The sequence below is a fragment of the Symphodus melops genome (assembly GCF_947650265.1).
Source record: "Symphodus melops genome assembly, chromosome: 4".
NCBI lineage: Eukaryota > Metazoa > Chordata > Actinopteri > Labriformes > Labridae > Symphodus > Symphodus melops.
This window is the reverse complement of record NC_136694.1, coordinates 1,549,170-1,564,640: the sequence shown is the minus strand read 5'-3', so window position 1 is coordinate 1,564,640 and position 15,471 is coordinate 1,549,170. Positions and strand designations below refer to the sequence as shown.

General features: G+C 49.1%; 1 protein-coding gene across 1 annotated transcript in view; it reads left to right on the top strand.

Moving 5' to 3' along the window:
• LOC306822698 (dedicator of cytokinesis protein 3-like) overlaps positions 1-15,471 on the top strand; it is a 101,903-nt gene extending 86,432 nt beyond the window's left edge. The window contains exons 27-54 of the mRNA XM_079341865.1: positions 159-257; positions 332-426; positions 602-677; positions 939-1,039; positions 1,929-1,987; positions 2,263-2,411; positions 2,654-2,739; positions 2,871-2,897; positions 3,303-3,398; positions 3,483-3,543; positions 3,870-3,963; positions 4,075-4,223; positions 4,542-4,628; positions 4,755-4,859; positions 4,975-5,116; positions 5,207-5,373; positions 6,360-6,446; positions 7,004-7,183; positions 7,368-7,451; positions 8,376-8,492; positions 8,594-8,703; positions 10,030-10,111; positions 10,291-10,372; positions 10,451-10,569; positions 10,645-10,732; positions 11,290-11,409; positions 13,263-13,348; positions 14,666-15,471. Of these exons, the coding sequence (XP_079197991.1) occupies positions 159-257; positions 332-426; positions 602-677; positions 939-1,039; positions 1,929-1,987; positions 2,263-2,411; positions 2,654-2,739; positions 2,871-2,897; positions 3,303-3,398; positions 3,483-3,543; positions 3,870-3,963; positions 4,075-4,223; positions 4,542-4,628; positions 4,755-4,859; positions 4,975-5,116; positions 5,207-5,373; positions 6,360-6,446; positions 7,004-7,183; positions 7,368-7,451; positions 8,376-8,492; positions 8,594-8,703; positions 10,030-10,111; positions 10,291-10,372; positions 10,451-10,569; positions 10,645-10,732; positions 11,290-11,409; positions 13,263-13,348; positions 14,666-15,352 (3,435 nt within the window). The 3' untranslated portion in view covers positions 15,353-15,471. The remainder of the gene's footprint in view (positions 1-158; positions 258-331; positions 427-601; positions 678-938; positions 1,040-1,928; positions 1,988-2,262; positions 2,412-2,653; positions 2,740-2,870; positions 2,898-3,302; positions 3,399-3,482; positions 3,544-3,869; positions 3,964-4,074; positions 4,224-4,541; positions 4,629-4,754; positions 4,860-4,974; positions 5,117-5,206; positions 5,374-6,359; positions 6,447-7,003; positions 7,184-7,367; positions 7,452-8,375; positions 8,493-8,593; positions 8,704-10,029; positions 10,112-10,290; positions 10,373-10,450; positions 10,570-10,644; positions 10,733-11,289; positions 11,410-13,262; positions 13,349-14,665) is intronic.

Sequence of the window (15,471 nt, the reverse complement as noted above, 5' to 3'; positions counted from 1 at the left end):
AAGTGAGCTGTTGAACCGAGTCTGTGGCGCTTTGCATTGTGGGAAACAGTGGCGTTCTGTGGATCTTGCTTTTGTTCGCATAATGCATCTTCTGATTGTTTCTTGCTGCTTCCACGTGATTGGCTCACATGCCTGTCCCCCTGGTTTCTCATTGGCAGGGAGAGTACGTGTCCTGCCTGTTGTCCCTCCTCCGACAGATGACCGACATCCACTTCCAACATCTGATGGAAAACTTCCAGAGCAAAGAGGAGCTCAAGGTAGAGACGCCTCTGAGTTAAAACACAGAGTAATGATGAAACAATGACTCACTAACTCCGCCTCCTCCCCGCAGGAGTTCCTGTTGAAGATTCTGTGTGTGTTCAGGAACCTGATGAAGCTCAGTATTTTCCCCCGAGACTGGAACATCATGAGGCTGCTCACCAGCAAGTAAGACCGGAGCGGCTTTAAACATCACAAAGAGTGTGCATGAACAACTGACTGAATATCAATACTGTGTGTGTGTGTGTGTGTGTGTGTGTGTGTGTGTGTGTGTGTGTGTGTGTGTGTGTGTGTGTGTGTGTGTGTGTGTGTGTGTGTGTGCGTGTGTGTTCTCGCTCTGCAGCATCATCCTGACCACCGCTCAGTACCTGTCTCCTGCTCTGCACAAGAACTTCACAGAGGCGGAGTTTGACTTTAAGGTGTGTGACGCTCCCTTCACTCAGCTGCTGTCAGACACGTCCGACTTTCCCGAGGTGGAAAACGCTCCCGAACGTCTGCTGACGTCGGAACAACCTCTCGGAAAACTCAGGAAACTGAATTAAGTGTCTGACTTGACATCATAATCGTCATCACACAAAGGGAAACTTTTACTTTCTGCTCGTAACACACACTGTGTGTGTGTGTGTGTGTGTGTGTGTGTGTGTGTGTGTGTGTGTGTGTGTGTGTGTGCTTGTATGCAGGTCTGGAACTCGTACTTCAGTCTGGCAGTTCTGTACATCAACCAGCCCAGTTTACAGCTGGAGAGTCTGAGTCCTGCTAAGAGGAAGAAGGTTTTGGACAAGTAAGAACACACACACACACACACACACACGCACACACACACACACACACACACACACACACACACACACACACACGCACACACACACACACACACACACACACACACACACATCGTCCTCGGGTCTTTTGTATTTCAAATGTCGAGAGTTAAAAGAAGACGTTTTACCACACTTGGTGACCTGCTTCCTAACTCCTGCAGGAAGCTTTCTTTGTTTCCTTCTTTTCTCCGGGACACTTCGTCTGGCAGAGTTTCTTCTGTGAGGAAAATTCTGTAAATGAAACTGAAGCAGATGTTTGTTATAAAGCAGAACATGAAACGTCTGAATGGATGTTAGAAGAAAACAAACAAACACCAAGATGAGACGAGCAGCAGAAAAGTTCTGTTCTTGTTTTTCACTGTTCAGCTCTTTGAGGTCCATTTAAGTTTTATAAATGTGTTTTATTAACAAAGCTTCAGTGATTGGTTGGTCGATTGATTGGTTTGTTGGTTGATTGGTTTGTTGATTGATTTGTTGGTTGATTTGTTGGTTGGTTTGTTGATTGATTTGTTGGTTGATTTGTTGGTTGATTGGGTGATTGATTGGTTTGTTGGTTGGTTGATTGATTGATTAGTTAATATATTGATTTGTTGGTTGATTGGTTGGTTTGTTGGTTGATTGATTGATTGGTTGATTTGTTGGTTGATTTATTGGTTGGTTTGTTGGTTGATTGATTGATTGGTTGGTTTGTTGGTTGATTGATTGATTGGTTGATTTGTTGGTTGATTTATTGGTTGGTTTGTTGGTTGATTGATTGATTGGTTGATTTGTTGGTTGATTGATTGGTTGGTTTGTTGGTTGGTTGATTTGACTGAATTAAGGGAGTTTTCGTCTGCTGTCCGTCTGCAGGTACGGTGACATGAGAGTGATGATGACCTACGAGCTCTTCAGTATGTGGCAGAACCTGGGTAAGCTTCCCTCGACACATCTGAACTAATATCAGGGAGGTTGGTCCATAAAGGTTTGACATGAAATAATAAAACACACTGATTCAGTCTCTGGAGACACACAATTGATTTTAGTATATTTTTCTCTTTCCTAAAATCTGAACTCTGAATAATAAAACCATCCATCTTTCCCTGAGTGTAAAACCTTCTGACCTAAGGTCCCTCTCAAGCTGCACGCAGACTCATGGACTCACAGGCCGACCTAACGTGAGCCTGTACGTGTTTGATGTTTGCAGGAGAGAATAAGATCCACTTCATCCCCGGCATGATCGGGCCCTTCCTGGGCGTCACGCTGGTGCCTCAGGTGGAGGTGAGAAACATCATGATCCCCATCTTCCACGACATGATGGACTGGGAGCAACGCAAGAACGGGAACTTCAAACAGGTCCTCACACACACACACACACACACACACACACACACACACACACACACACACACACAGCCTCTCATGATCAGCTGCAGATCAAACAGCTCTGCTCACTTCGTCCCACAGAACACCGACTTACACGTGTGTGTGTGTGTGTGTGTGTGTGTGTGTGTGTGTGCGTGTGTGTGTGTGTGTGTGTGTGTGTGTCTGTGTGTGTGTGTGTGTGTGTGTGTGTGTGTGTGTGTGTGTGTGTGCAGGTGGAGGCAGAGCTGATTGACAAGCTGGACAGTTTGGTGTCTGAGGGGAAAGGTGACGAGAACTACAGAGAGCTCTTCAGCCTGCTGTGAGAAACCGTTCCTCTCTCCGTCTCTGGATGCTTTTCTAGTTTCTGTCCTCTCGTTCTCTTCCTCTGATAACCAGCATTAACTCCTTTAACACTTCTGTTGTTTGCTTCACTCTTTGCTGCGGGACTAGAACCCAGCTGTTTGGGCCCTACCCCAGGTATGACTTCAGTCCACAGAGCCTTTGTAAAGGTGTCTTAAAGAGCAGCAGCAGCACAGTGTCTAAAACTCACCTGCTGCGCTCTCATTGGCTGGAGGAAACACACCAGCTCCGCCCACAAACATCTCGAGTCAACCAGAACAAAGCAGAGTCTCTGCAGACACAGTCACACATGTACGGAGTCAACACATCCTCACCAGGAGAAACCAGCGTTTAACCTTTCTTATCTCTGAGCTGACGAACACTCATTTCATCTCAAATCTCAAAACGCTTTAAACACAGGCTGCATGCTCGTGTGCTAGTTAATACATACATGTATGTTCTGTGTTTGTTTTAGGCATGATTAATAGTTGTTGTTGTTATGGTTACCATGTCGTCTCATCTGTGTTTGTTTTCTCCGGTCAGTCTGTTGGAGAAGATCGAGCAGGAGACGTGGAGAGAGACGGGGATCTCCTTCGTCACGTCGGTCACACGGCTGATGGAGCGACTGCTGGACTACAGGTAGCACACACACACACACACACACACACACACACACACACACAGACATGAAGGTCCTCATGTGTCTGCCTCTCTTGTTTGAAGGGACTGCATGAAGGGAGACGAGACGGAGAACAAGAAGATCGGCTGCACTGTGAACCTCCTGGTACGACCGACGTCTCATCGACGCTTCATCCAAAGTTTTCATTGCAGAACAGAGTTGAACTCTTTGTGCAGATTATTCCTGATATCCAGCTCGGATCACATTTACATGTTTTTTCATAACATGTCGGACTTTTAGTCTGGAAACACGCATGTTCACAAAGTTCATTCAACCCATCTTCAAACATCTGAACATTCTCAACCTGTCCTGATTCTCAGTGTCGAGCTTTTTCATTGACGGAGCTCACCGTGTGAACATTGTGTGTGTGTGTGTGTGTGTGTGTGTGTGTGTGTGTGTGTGTGTGTGTGTGTGTGTGTTTGTCTGCCCAGAATTTCTACAAGTCGGAGATCAACAAGGAGGAGATGTACATCCGATACATCCACAAACTGTGTGACATGCACCTGCAGGCTGAGAACTTCACAGGTGACACATGTGATCACACACGATGATCTCACCTCTCCACCAGGTGAAGCCTGTCTGACGACCTTCCTCTCTCTCTCTCTCTCTCTCTCTCTCTCTCTCTCTCGCTCACAGAGGCTGCCTTCACTCTGCTGCTGTACTGGGAGCTGCTGCACTGGGACGAGCGGCCCCTCAAAGACTTCCTGCATTATCCCGCTCAGACCGAGTGGCACCGCAAGGAGGGGCTCTGCCGCAAAGTCATCCACTACTTCAACAAGGGGAAGGTGAGGAGAGGACAGAACCCCACACTGCAAACACAAGAGGGCGACTACTTTATAAACTGCACAGCTAAAGACTTTAAAGACTTCAAACAGCTTAAATCAGTGTCCTCGCTCCTCTTCATCATGTGTGTGAAGTGTGTTTGTTGTAAATCCACTCTGATCCTGTATTTGATCATGTCAATAAACCCCTCTATTTCAGCCCTGCTCAGAACAGGCTGTTTCTGTGTCTGTAGCTTTAAATATGTAAATGAGCTGTGTCTGACCACGTGTGTGTGTGTGTGTGTGTGTGTGTGTGTGTGTGTGTGTGTGTGTGTCCTCCAGTGTTGGGAGTTTGGTATCCCTCTCTGCAGGGAGCTGGCCTTCCAGTATGAAGCGCTCTACGACTACCAGAGTCTGAGCTGGATCAGGGTGAGCAGAGTCACCTCACACCGAGCCGCAAACCTCGACAACCACACGCTGCTCTGTTTCCTGTCTGACTGCGTTTATGTCCCTGTGTGTGTGTGTGTGTGTGTGTGTGTGTGTGTGTGTTTGCAGAAAATGGAGGCAGCGTATTATGACAACATCATGGAGCAGCAGCGCCTGGAGCCCGAGTTCTTCCGGGTCGGTTTCTATGGCAGAAAGTTCCCCTTCTTCCTCCGAGTGAGTCTGAGATTCTTTCAGCTCGTTAGCGTTTCTCTTATTTGCTTCCTCGTTTCTGATTCGTTCCTAATTAAGAGAATAAAAGACCTCAAGCTTTTTTTTTTCCCCTCACCAGAACAAAGAGTTCGTCTGTCGCGGCCATGACTACGAGAGGCTAGAGGCCTTCCAGCAAAGGATGCTGGGAGAATTCCCTCAGGCCATCGCAATGCAGCACCCCAATCAGCCGGATGAAGCCATCCTTCAGTGTGACGCACAGTGTATCCTTCACTCACACACTGTGACCTTGTTTTAAATAACATACTCTGTGAACAGCCGTTCAGTTTGACCTTTGACCCTCCTCGCATCAGACCTGCAGATCTACGCCGTCACGCCAGTACCCGAGAGCATCACCGTGCTCCAGATGGACCGAGTCCCCGATCGCATCAAGAGCTTCTACCGGGTCAACAACGTCCGCCGATTCCGCTACGACCGACCCTTCCACAAAGGCCCCAAAGACCGAGACAACGAGTTCAAGGTGAGGGTCACCTGAACGCCTCCTTTCACCTGGTGTCACCTGAACGCCTCCTTTCATCTGGTGTCACCTGAACGCCTCCTTTCACCTGGTGTCACCTGAACGCCTCCTTTCATCTGGTGTCACCTGAACGCCTCCTTTCACCTGGTGTCACCTGAACGCCTCCTTTCACCTGGTATCACCTGAACGCCTCCTTTCACCTGATCACCTCCTTTCACCTGGTGTCACCTGAACGCCTCCTTTCACCTGGTATCACCTGAACGCCTCCTTTCACCTGGTGTCACCTGAACGCCTTCTTTTCACCTGGTGTCACCTGAACGCCTCCTTTAACCTCCTTTCACCTGATCTCCTCGTTTCACCTGGTGTCACCTGAACGCCTCCTTTCATCTGGTGTCACCTGAACGCCTCCTTTGACCTGGTGTCACCTGAACGCCTCCTTTCACCTGGTATCACCTGAACGCCTCCTTTCACCTGATCACCTCCTTTCACCTGGTGTCACCTGAACGCCTCCTTTCACCTGGTATCACCTGAACGCCTCCTTTCACCTGGTGTCACCTGAACGCCTTCTTTTCACCTGGTGTCACCTGAACGCCTCCTTTAACCTCCTTTCACCTGATCTCCTCGTTTCACCTGGTGTCACCTGAACGCCTCCTTTCATCTGGTGTCACCTGAACGCCTCCTTTCATCTGGTGTCACCTGAACGCCTCCTTTCACCTGGTGTCACCTGAACGCCTCCTTTCACCTCATGTCACCTGAACACCTCCTTTCACCTGGTGTCACCTGAACGCCTCCTTTCACCTGGTGTCACCTAAACGCCTCCTTTCACCTGGTGTCACCTGAACGCCTCCTTTCACCTGGTGTCACCTGAACGCCTCCTTTCACCTGGTGTCACCTGAACGCCTCCTTTCACCTGGTGTCACCTGATCACCTCCTCTCACCTGGCGTCTCCTCGTTGCGTCCTGTGACTGTTGTTGTCTTCTGTGTTTCAGAGTCTCTGGATCGAGAGGACGACTCTGATCCTCACTCACCCTCTGCCTGGTATTTCTCGCTGGTTTGAGGTGGAGAAGAGAGAGCTGGTGAGCCATTTATACTCACACGTGGTGACAGCATGTTGTAGGTCACACCGACGCAGCAGCTGCAGAACTTCCTCCTGTGTCATTTTTTTAATACTTGGCGTCCAAGTCGTTATGATCCAAAGCTTTCAAATGATTACGATGACATTAAAGATGAATGTTTAAAACCAAACAGACTCAGTATCAGGGTTTAGTTTGAAAGAGATGAGAGAGCTCAGTGTTTGTTCACAGGAAGTGTCCCGTGCTAACGGTTAGCGTATTAGCGTATCCTCGCCCACTGAATAGATGTCAACAAACGTTCACCTGAGATAAGATAGGACTTCTTGTGAGGGGAAACACAGACGTGGCAGAGAAGCAGGTGATGCAGAAAAAGTCAGAAACAGAGAAACGATGTGCAGGTTAAAGAGACTCAGGTGGATTTTACAGGTTTGAGTTTATTTATTTTATTGTAGAATAAATGTAAATTCTGTTGTTTTTATGTTACCCTGCTGAGATGATTGACAGCATTATTTATCTGCATCGCTCTCACACTTTGACCTCGTCGTTTTTTTTCCACCTAGTTGGAGGTGAGTCCGTTAGAGAACGCCATCTCTGTGGTGGAGAACAAGAACCAGGAGCTGCGCACGCTGATCAGTCAGTACCAACACAAGCAGCTGCACGGAAACATCAACCTGCTCAGCATGACGCTCAACGGGGTCATCGACGCCGCCGTCAACGGAGGCATCGCCAGATATCAAGAGGTGGGACGAGAACACAGGAACAGTTAGTTCAGTCGGTCGCAGGTGTGTCTGCTGTGCAGCTTCTGCGTTTTACCTCGATGAGACGGAGAGAAGATCTCACAGACTCAAAGCTGCAGGACGTTGATTTATTGATTCATCAGATAATAATGATTTGATAAGAGTAATTGAGTCGTTCTCTCTGCAGGCTTTCTTCGATAAGGAGTACATCACCACCCATCCTGAAGACACAGAGAAGATCACACAGCTCAAAGACCTGATGCAGGAGCAGGTGAGACCTTCTGTAGTGTTCAACCTTCACAGGGCCGCTCACCGGACTTTAGCTCTGGACCAATCAGAGAGCTGCTCTCTTCTTGTGTGATCATGAAGGAAACCTGCTGTGTTGAAGCTTCTCTTCAACAATGCAGCAGCCAGTATGTCCTCCTTCTAACTTTAGATTCTGCTCCTGAATGCTCTGGATTTGATTGGACCAGAGAAGGTAGGCGGGGCTTTGAAGACCGTTTTGGACGTCCCTGGGTTTGCCAGATATGAGAGCAGTTATCAGGTCAACAGGTGTTGCAGCGATGGAAGCGGGCAGTGGAACTGCTTCAGATAGAAGTGATTGTACCCGAGTTAAAAAGCCTCTGCATGTTTCTAATAAGCTCCAGCAGCAGAAAGCTGCTCAAACTAGGATCAATGTTGGAGATGCTTTTGAAACATGGAGAGAGGTTAGAACGCAGAAAGCTTTACAGACCCATGCAGAGCTGGCTAAACACTGAAGCTACAGTGTCCACCACATGCAGAGCTGGCTAAACACTGAAGCTACAGTGTCCACCACATGCAGAGCTGGCTAAACGCTGAAGCTACAGTGTCCACCACATGCAGAGCTGGCTAAACACTGAAGCTACAGTGTCCACCACATGCAGAGCTGGCTAAACACTGAAGCTACAGTGTCCACCACATGCAGAGCTGGCTAAACACTGAAGCTACAGTGTCCACCACATGCAGAGCTGTGTGAGAGGAGGGGGCGGAGCCAGCCAGCTCTCTGTGACGATTAGAGTTTAGACTGCAGTACTCATTTTAAACACTAGGGGGCGGAGCTACAGACTGCTCCTTTAACATACATTTATAATATAGATTTATGTTGGACGATGTTGACCTGAACTGTGTCTCTGTTTGAGTGCTGTTGAAGGAGGTGTCGATGTTTCTCCGTCAGGTTCACGTCCTGGGAGTCGGCCTGGCCGTGCACGAGAAGCTGGTGCACCCTGAAATGCGTCCCCTGCACAAGAAGCTGATCGATCAGTTCCAGATGATGAGGAGCAGCCTGTGCCATGTGAGCGATTTCTCTTTATTGTATCAGCGGAGGAAAAGTAGTGATGGACTATGACGGGACAGTGTGAATATTCAGAGCAGTGCTTCTATGTGGCCTTACAGGGTCTACCTGGTCTGGACAAAGGCGGGTCAGGAGCCAACACACCCAGAGGGATCCTGGCCTCGCACAGCCCCATGAGCCCCGAGAGCTTCAAACTCCTGCACCGCCACAGGTCTGACCACCCACACCTCTTCCATTCTCACCTCGTCACCATGAAATGTTCTGCTTGTTTACCCGCCGAGCGACACATCTGTCAGCTACATCAGATCCTCACATCATCTGAAGTTCCCCTTCTGGGACCACTTGAAACCTAAAAAAAACAGAGAAGCTCTGCAGCGAACATCATGTCCGATCTGAAAGCTTCCTGCAGCTGAACTCTCTCCACAGTGTGAGGAGCAGAGTTTCATCAGGTCGGGTTCAAGACGTGCAAACATTTAGCTTCTGCTCCTTCGCAGCATGAAGTCACACCTGTGTCCACGTTGTTTAAATCAAACCAACAACACGCCCGCAGGTTAAAAGGTTACGACCTCTGACTGCTCATCTCATTTTTATTACATCGACCTGTTGAAGAAGTTTCATTGTGGAGTCTCTCTATGCAAACACACATCTACGTGTCTTCACACTGCTCAGCACTGATCTCATTAATGATCTCTGATGTCTCACCTCATCTTCAGCACTCGACTGCAATCATCACACTTTCTCTCTCTCTCTCTCTCTCTCTCTCTCTCTCTCTCTCTCTCTCTCTCTCTCTCTCTCTCACCTCACCTCCTGTCTTTTGCACGATCGTGGCTGCTCACTCCTGCATCACTCTCAAAAACAAAACGCATGTTTTGGTTGTTGCACACCGTCTTGTTTTCTTTCTGTTTGGTTGCACTTTGCACGGCTCCTTTTTTCCCTCCCTGCGCTGTCACCCTCTCTCTCCTCTTTCCTTCCTTCCTTTCCTTTCCTTTCCCCCTTCTCTTCACCCTCTCTCTCCTCTTTCCTTCCTTCCTTTCCTTTCCTTTCCCCCTTCTCTTCACCCTCTCTCTCCTCTTTCCTTCCTTCCTTTCCTTTCCTTTCCCCCTTCTCTTCACCCTCTCTCTCCTCTTTCTTTCCCTTCCTTCCTTTCCTTTCCCCCTTCTCTTCACCCTCTCTCTCCTCTTTCCTTCCTTCCTTTCCCCCTTCTCTTCACCCTCTCTCTCCTCTTTCCTTCCCTTCCTTCCTTTCCTTTCCCCCTTCTCTTCACCCTCTCTCTCCTCTTTCTTTCCCTTCCTTCCTTTCCTTTCCCCCTTCTCTTCACCCTCTCTCTCCTCTTTCCTTCCTTTCCTTTCCCCCTTCTCTTCACCCTCTCTCTCCTCTTTCCTTCCCTTCCTTCCTTTCCTTTCCCTCTTCTTTTCACCCCCCCCCCCCCTTCTGTTAATTCAACACCACTGTTCCTGGATTCCCCTCCTCCCAGTCCCATCGCTGTTTTGACTCCTGTGCGCAACTCTTCCTCCTCTCTCTCCTCTCACACCTCCAGTGAGGCAGGAAACGTAGGGAGTCTGCTGATCCTGGCTGACGGCATGGTGGTGGAGAACCCCGAGGACTTCTACCGCATGCAGGTCAGTGGGTCTCTATCCAGGGTCGACCAAAGACCTAAACCTACACTAGACCTTTATCAGGGCGCTGGATGGACCGGCGGTTATTTCTGAATCTTTATAATAAAAAAACATTTCCAGGTGTTGATACTTCATCAACCTCTAACACGCTCGGTTTTTATTGACTAACTTCCCTCCTGCAGGCGAGCCCCTCCTCCTCCAGCCTTAGCTCCACCCACTCTGCTCCCTCTCAGATGATAAACTCCGCCCCCTCCACCATCCGAGGTAAGCAGTGCAGATGCACAACGGGTTCAGCTGGTAGATGTTTAAATCATGAAGTGACTGAGATGTGTGCGTCTGCAGTCGGCTCTCCGTCCCTGCCGGATAAATACCGACACAACAGAGAGATGCTGATGCTGCTGCCGCCGCACAGAGACCGCCCGAGCAGCGCCATGTACTCCAACCTCACCGAGAACGGACAGGTAGCAGAGCAGCGTGCAGAGCAGCGTGCAGAGAGAGAGGCGTCAAAGTGACACCACTGTTTTTTTTCTCCTCAGCCGACAAACCTGCAGCGAGCGCTGTTCCATCAGGTGATTGGTCCGTGTAAACCCTGCAGCGACCCCAACCTGTCTGTGGCTGAGAAAGGTGAGACCGCCCTGAACACTGAACGCACGATGATGATCAGTAAACCTACTCTGTATTTATCTTCTTCACTACTTCTTTCTCCTCCTCTCTTTTCCTCTCCTTTCCTTTCCTCTTCTCTTTTCATCTCTCTCCTTTCCTTTCCTCTCTTCTCGTCTCCTCTCCTCCTTTCCTCTCTCTTCTCCTCCTTTCCTCTCCTCTCCTCCTTTCCTTTCCTTTCCTTTCCTCTCTCTTCTCCTCCTTTCCTCTCCTTTCCTTTCCTTTCCTCTCTCTTCTCCTCCTTTCCTCTCCTCTCCTCCTTTCCTTTCCTTTCCTTTCCTCTCGCTTCTCCTCCTTTCCTTTCCTTTCCTTTCCTCTTCTCTTTTCATCTCTCTCCTTTCCTTTCCTCTCTTTTCATCTCCTCTCCTCCTCTGTCTCCCTCTCTCCTCCTTTCCTCTCTCTTCTCTTCCCCTCCTTTCCTTTCCTCTCCTCTGTCTCCTTCTCTCCTCTCCCCTCTCTCCTTCTCTCCTCTCCCCTCTCTCTCCTCCTTTCCTCCCTCCTTTCCTCTGTCCTTCCTTCAGTCCTCACCACTCCGAGTAGTTGGAGTTTGGACAGCGGTACCAGAGACGCCCTCCCCTTCCTCTCTGCCCATGTCGGCAGTGTGATGGCGCCTCCGGTCCCCCCACGTAACCTTCCTCATGGTATGACAACACCGATTACTGTGTGTGTGTGTGTGTGTGTGTGTGTGTGTGTCTGTGTGTGTGTGTGTGTGTGTGTGTCTGTGTGTGTCTGTGTCTGTGTCTGTGTGTCTGTGTGTGTGTGTGTGTGTGTGTGTGTGTGTGTGTCTGTGTGTGTGTGTGTCTGTGTCTGTGTGTGTGTGTGTGTCTGTGTCTGTGTGTGTGTAGTTTTGTTGTGATGTGGCCTTCAAATGGAACTCATAAAGTTGTGAAGTCGTGTTCAAGAAAGGCTTGACGTTCAAGTTGTAACCATGAGGGAACCTGTTGCTAGGCAACGGCAACATGGACGCCAAAATAGCCCCTGTTTTCCTCCTGGCTTTTTATATGTAAATCCAAACAATCATTTCTGTTTAAACGCCACGCAGAGAAACAAGACGATCAAAGTGACCTTCCCGTGCAGAGAGCCATCTGCGTTGAACAGGCTGAAGCCACGGGGAACGCCATTTTTAAAAACGCCACAAACACGTCACTGCTCGCCAACACGAAGCTTTCAGGAGAAATTTAAGTCATGATGATGTCGTCGTCTCTTCTCGTGAACACGGCAAACACGAGCACGTTTGAAGGCAACATCAGGTTCTACCCGGGTTCTCCTGCAGCGTGTGTGTGTGTGTGTGTGTGTGTGTGTGTGTGTGTGTGTGTGTGTGTGTGTGTGTGTGTGTGTGTGTGTGTGTGTGTGTGTGTGCTTTATCGGTATGATGTTTAGTCATGTTTCTGTTGGTGGCGTTTTGTTCGATTTCAGCAAAACAACAAACGATCTTAAAACTGAGATGTGAATGAATTTAACCTCTTTTGAAAAGATCTCGTCCTACACACACACACACACACACACACACACACACACACACACACACACACACACACACACACACACACACACACACACACACACACACACACACTCCTTCACCTCCTCCCCGCTCTGCTCCAACCTTTCCGTCCCAGACTTCCTGCCAACATGCACTTCCCTCTCTCTCTTCCTCTTCCTCTTCCTCTCTGAGGTGTGTGTGTGAGTGCATCATCGACTGTATATAAAGATGCACGACACGTCGACACGTCGACACGTCGACACGTCGTCCTCTGAAGTGAAGCCAAATGCTACGGAGCTGTTTTTATACATTTGCACATCACAGATTCTGAACTAATCCTCACACACGTCATGTGTATTTAATGATGGCAGTGAGCTGCAGCTCCTGAACAGATGAGACGGGCCTTTCCATTGGCTGTCACGTTACATGTGACTTGCAGGATGCACACGTGTGTACACAGCCTGCAGCCTCTCGGGAAAGTTCGAGTCCCGGCAGCCTGAACGGATGTTTGCAGGTCGTCAGTTGAAAGTGTTGATTTGTTGATTTTTCTGCAGTAACAGCAAAAAAAAAAAAAAAAGTTTCCTGCCGTCAATAAATCAGTGAACATTTTCTGATTGGTATATTTGCACATCAGTCACACATCTGTAGCTCTGTGTGCGCATATACAAACACTTCCATTCAATACGACCATGACTGCGAAATATTGCACATTTGGATTTAAACAAACGTCAGCAGATTCTTGTGTTTGACACACACACACACACACACACACACACTCAATGTGTGTGTGTGTGTGTGTGTGTGTGTGTGTGTGTGTGTGTTACGTTTCCTCTCACTGATCAAACACTGCAGCCGGTCAGCACGGCGAACGCCAAGTGTTTTGGCTTCACTTGTTGGGAGCTGTGATGACGTCCATCTTCTTGTACAGCTGCTGTGTGTGTGTGTGTGTGTGTGTGTGTGTGTGTGTGTGTGCATCTCTCTCAGTCAGTCCTGCTGTGTCTCCCCATGTAGGGCAACACCTGTCGATGCACTTTGATGCTTTCCACCACCAGGTCAGCGACCTCCCTCCAGCTCTCCCTGCGCGCTCCTTAAGAAAGGTACCCTCCTCTTCCTCCTCCTCCTCCTCCTCCTCCTCCTCCTGCTCCTCCTCTTCACCTCACTCTGACTGATGATAGCAGGGCTGTCTCTGTCTGTCTTCAATCTCACTAAATGTGGACACATCGTGTTTTCTTTTAATGAGCCTCAGACAAAGTTCATTAAAAGAATCGTCACAAAACAAAACTTCATCTTTCGTCCAGAGAAAGAAAAGAAGTTTGTTTCGTATCCAGCTCGCTGCCCGTTCACTGCGACCAGTTTAAAAACGCAGGGTGAGAGCGAGGTCATGGAGCTTTTCCTCCATGTCAAAGAAAAATCAAGAATCATCGTTTACATCCGTCCGATGTCTCGTTTGTATTTTCTTCCTCCCACAGAAATGGTCTTCCTCTTCTTCTCTCCATGTTGTTCTGTGTCTCTTCTCCGCCTCTTTAAAGTTTGACTCAAGTAAAAGTAACCTGTAGCGTCCAGAAAAGGTCCCTGCACCGTGTCTTATGACCAGCAGGGGGCGACTCTACTAGTTGTGAAAAGAAGTCAGATGTCCTTGAGATATTTTTTTTACTTTTATTCTTTAAGTAAATATTTCTCTGAAGGGTTTATGGTCTCAATATTAATCATCACGTCTTTCTTAATACGTGACGTTTAGTCAAATAGAGCAGGTCGGTGTGCTGGGGATCATGGGTACCTCTGATTGACGAGTCGCTCCGACCTGAAAGTGTGTTTCAGTGTTTATAATTGATCTGAAAGAGAGTTTCCCTCTCACTTTGCATTTTGTAACTTTAACATTTCAACGGATCATCAGTTTCATTTATTCATAAATTATCGTCGGCTGTCGTCCAAATGTGTCGAATTCTGTCTCCAAAAAAATGAAGATAAAGAAGTGAAAACTTTAAAATTATAAAAACTTTTTTTAAAAATGAAGCTGATGTTGACTGCAGTTCATCGAGTGTCCACTAGAGGCTGCACAAAAAATCACATTCACACCGTCAATGAAACTTAAACTTGTTTCCAGCCTGGTGCAAAAAAAAGATGTTGGACTGGTGAGTTTGAGTCTTTATCAGCACACAGTGTACGGGGGGGTGAAGATTGGATTTTAGGACGTATGTGATTTATGCATAATAAGGGGCGTGGCCTATCAGCTCTTGACCCATCGTTAGGTTGACTGAAAGCTTCAGACGGGATGACAGGATGACTCAGCATGTTGATAAATGTACATTTAGTTTGATGCTTGTTGTTCACATGAGAGTTCAGCTGTATTCTGTTTATATAATTCAGTGTCTCTGCTACCCGCCCCCCCCCCCCCCCCCCTCCCCCGTCTCCAGTCCCCCCTGCACCCTATACCTGCCTCGCCCACCAGTCCTCAGTCCATCCTGGATGGCAGTAACTCCACCCTGTCAGGCAGCGCCAGTTCTGGAGTCTCCTCCCTCAGCGAGAGTAACTTCGGCGGCCCCGCCTCCTCCTCTGACCCCCCTGCAAGTCGCACAGACACCCTGGAGTCCGTCCCCAGCAGCCAGGCCTGGACCACCGACCAGGAGGACCTGGACTCGCCTTACCAGCCCGTCAGGTACAGCATCTCCGAGCCCGAAGTCCTGGACGGAGTCAAACCTGCACCCTGCCGCAGCCACTCCGCCCCAGGAGGAGTCACCCCGGCTCAGACGGGCGGTCAAATCCAGCCCCAGGCTCCGAGTCCGGCCTCCGGCGGCGCTCCACAACAACAGCAGGACGGGCTGCAGCACCCGCAGCACCACCACTTCTACCACCACCACTTCCACCCTCACTACCTCCCCCACCACCCGCCGCTCTACCACCTCCACGAGCCCCCTCCGGCCCTGCCCCCCAAACCCTACCTCAGAGAGGGCTGCATCCCTGAAGAAGACCTCCTCAACACCCAGTCTGCCACGCCTCCTGCCCCCCAGCCAATGCCGCGCAAGATCTCCCAGCCCATCATCGCCGCCACCAAGGAGGAGCAGGCGAAGGTGGCGTGGGAGCACGGCATCAGCGAGGAGTGAGACGCTTGTCGGGGGTTTTAGGAACTCTTAAAAGTCAAATAAACGGACAGGAACTTTTTCAGCCGAGAGAAGGAGTGAGCGATGAAACGAGAGAAGGACCCTCTCAGGTTCAAGTCTGA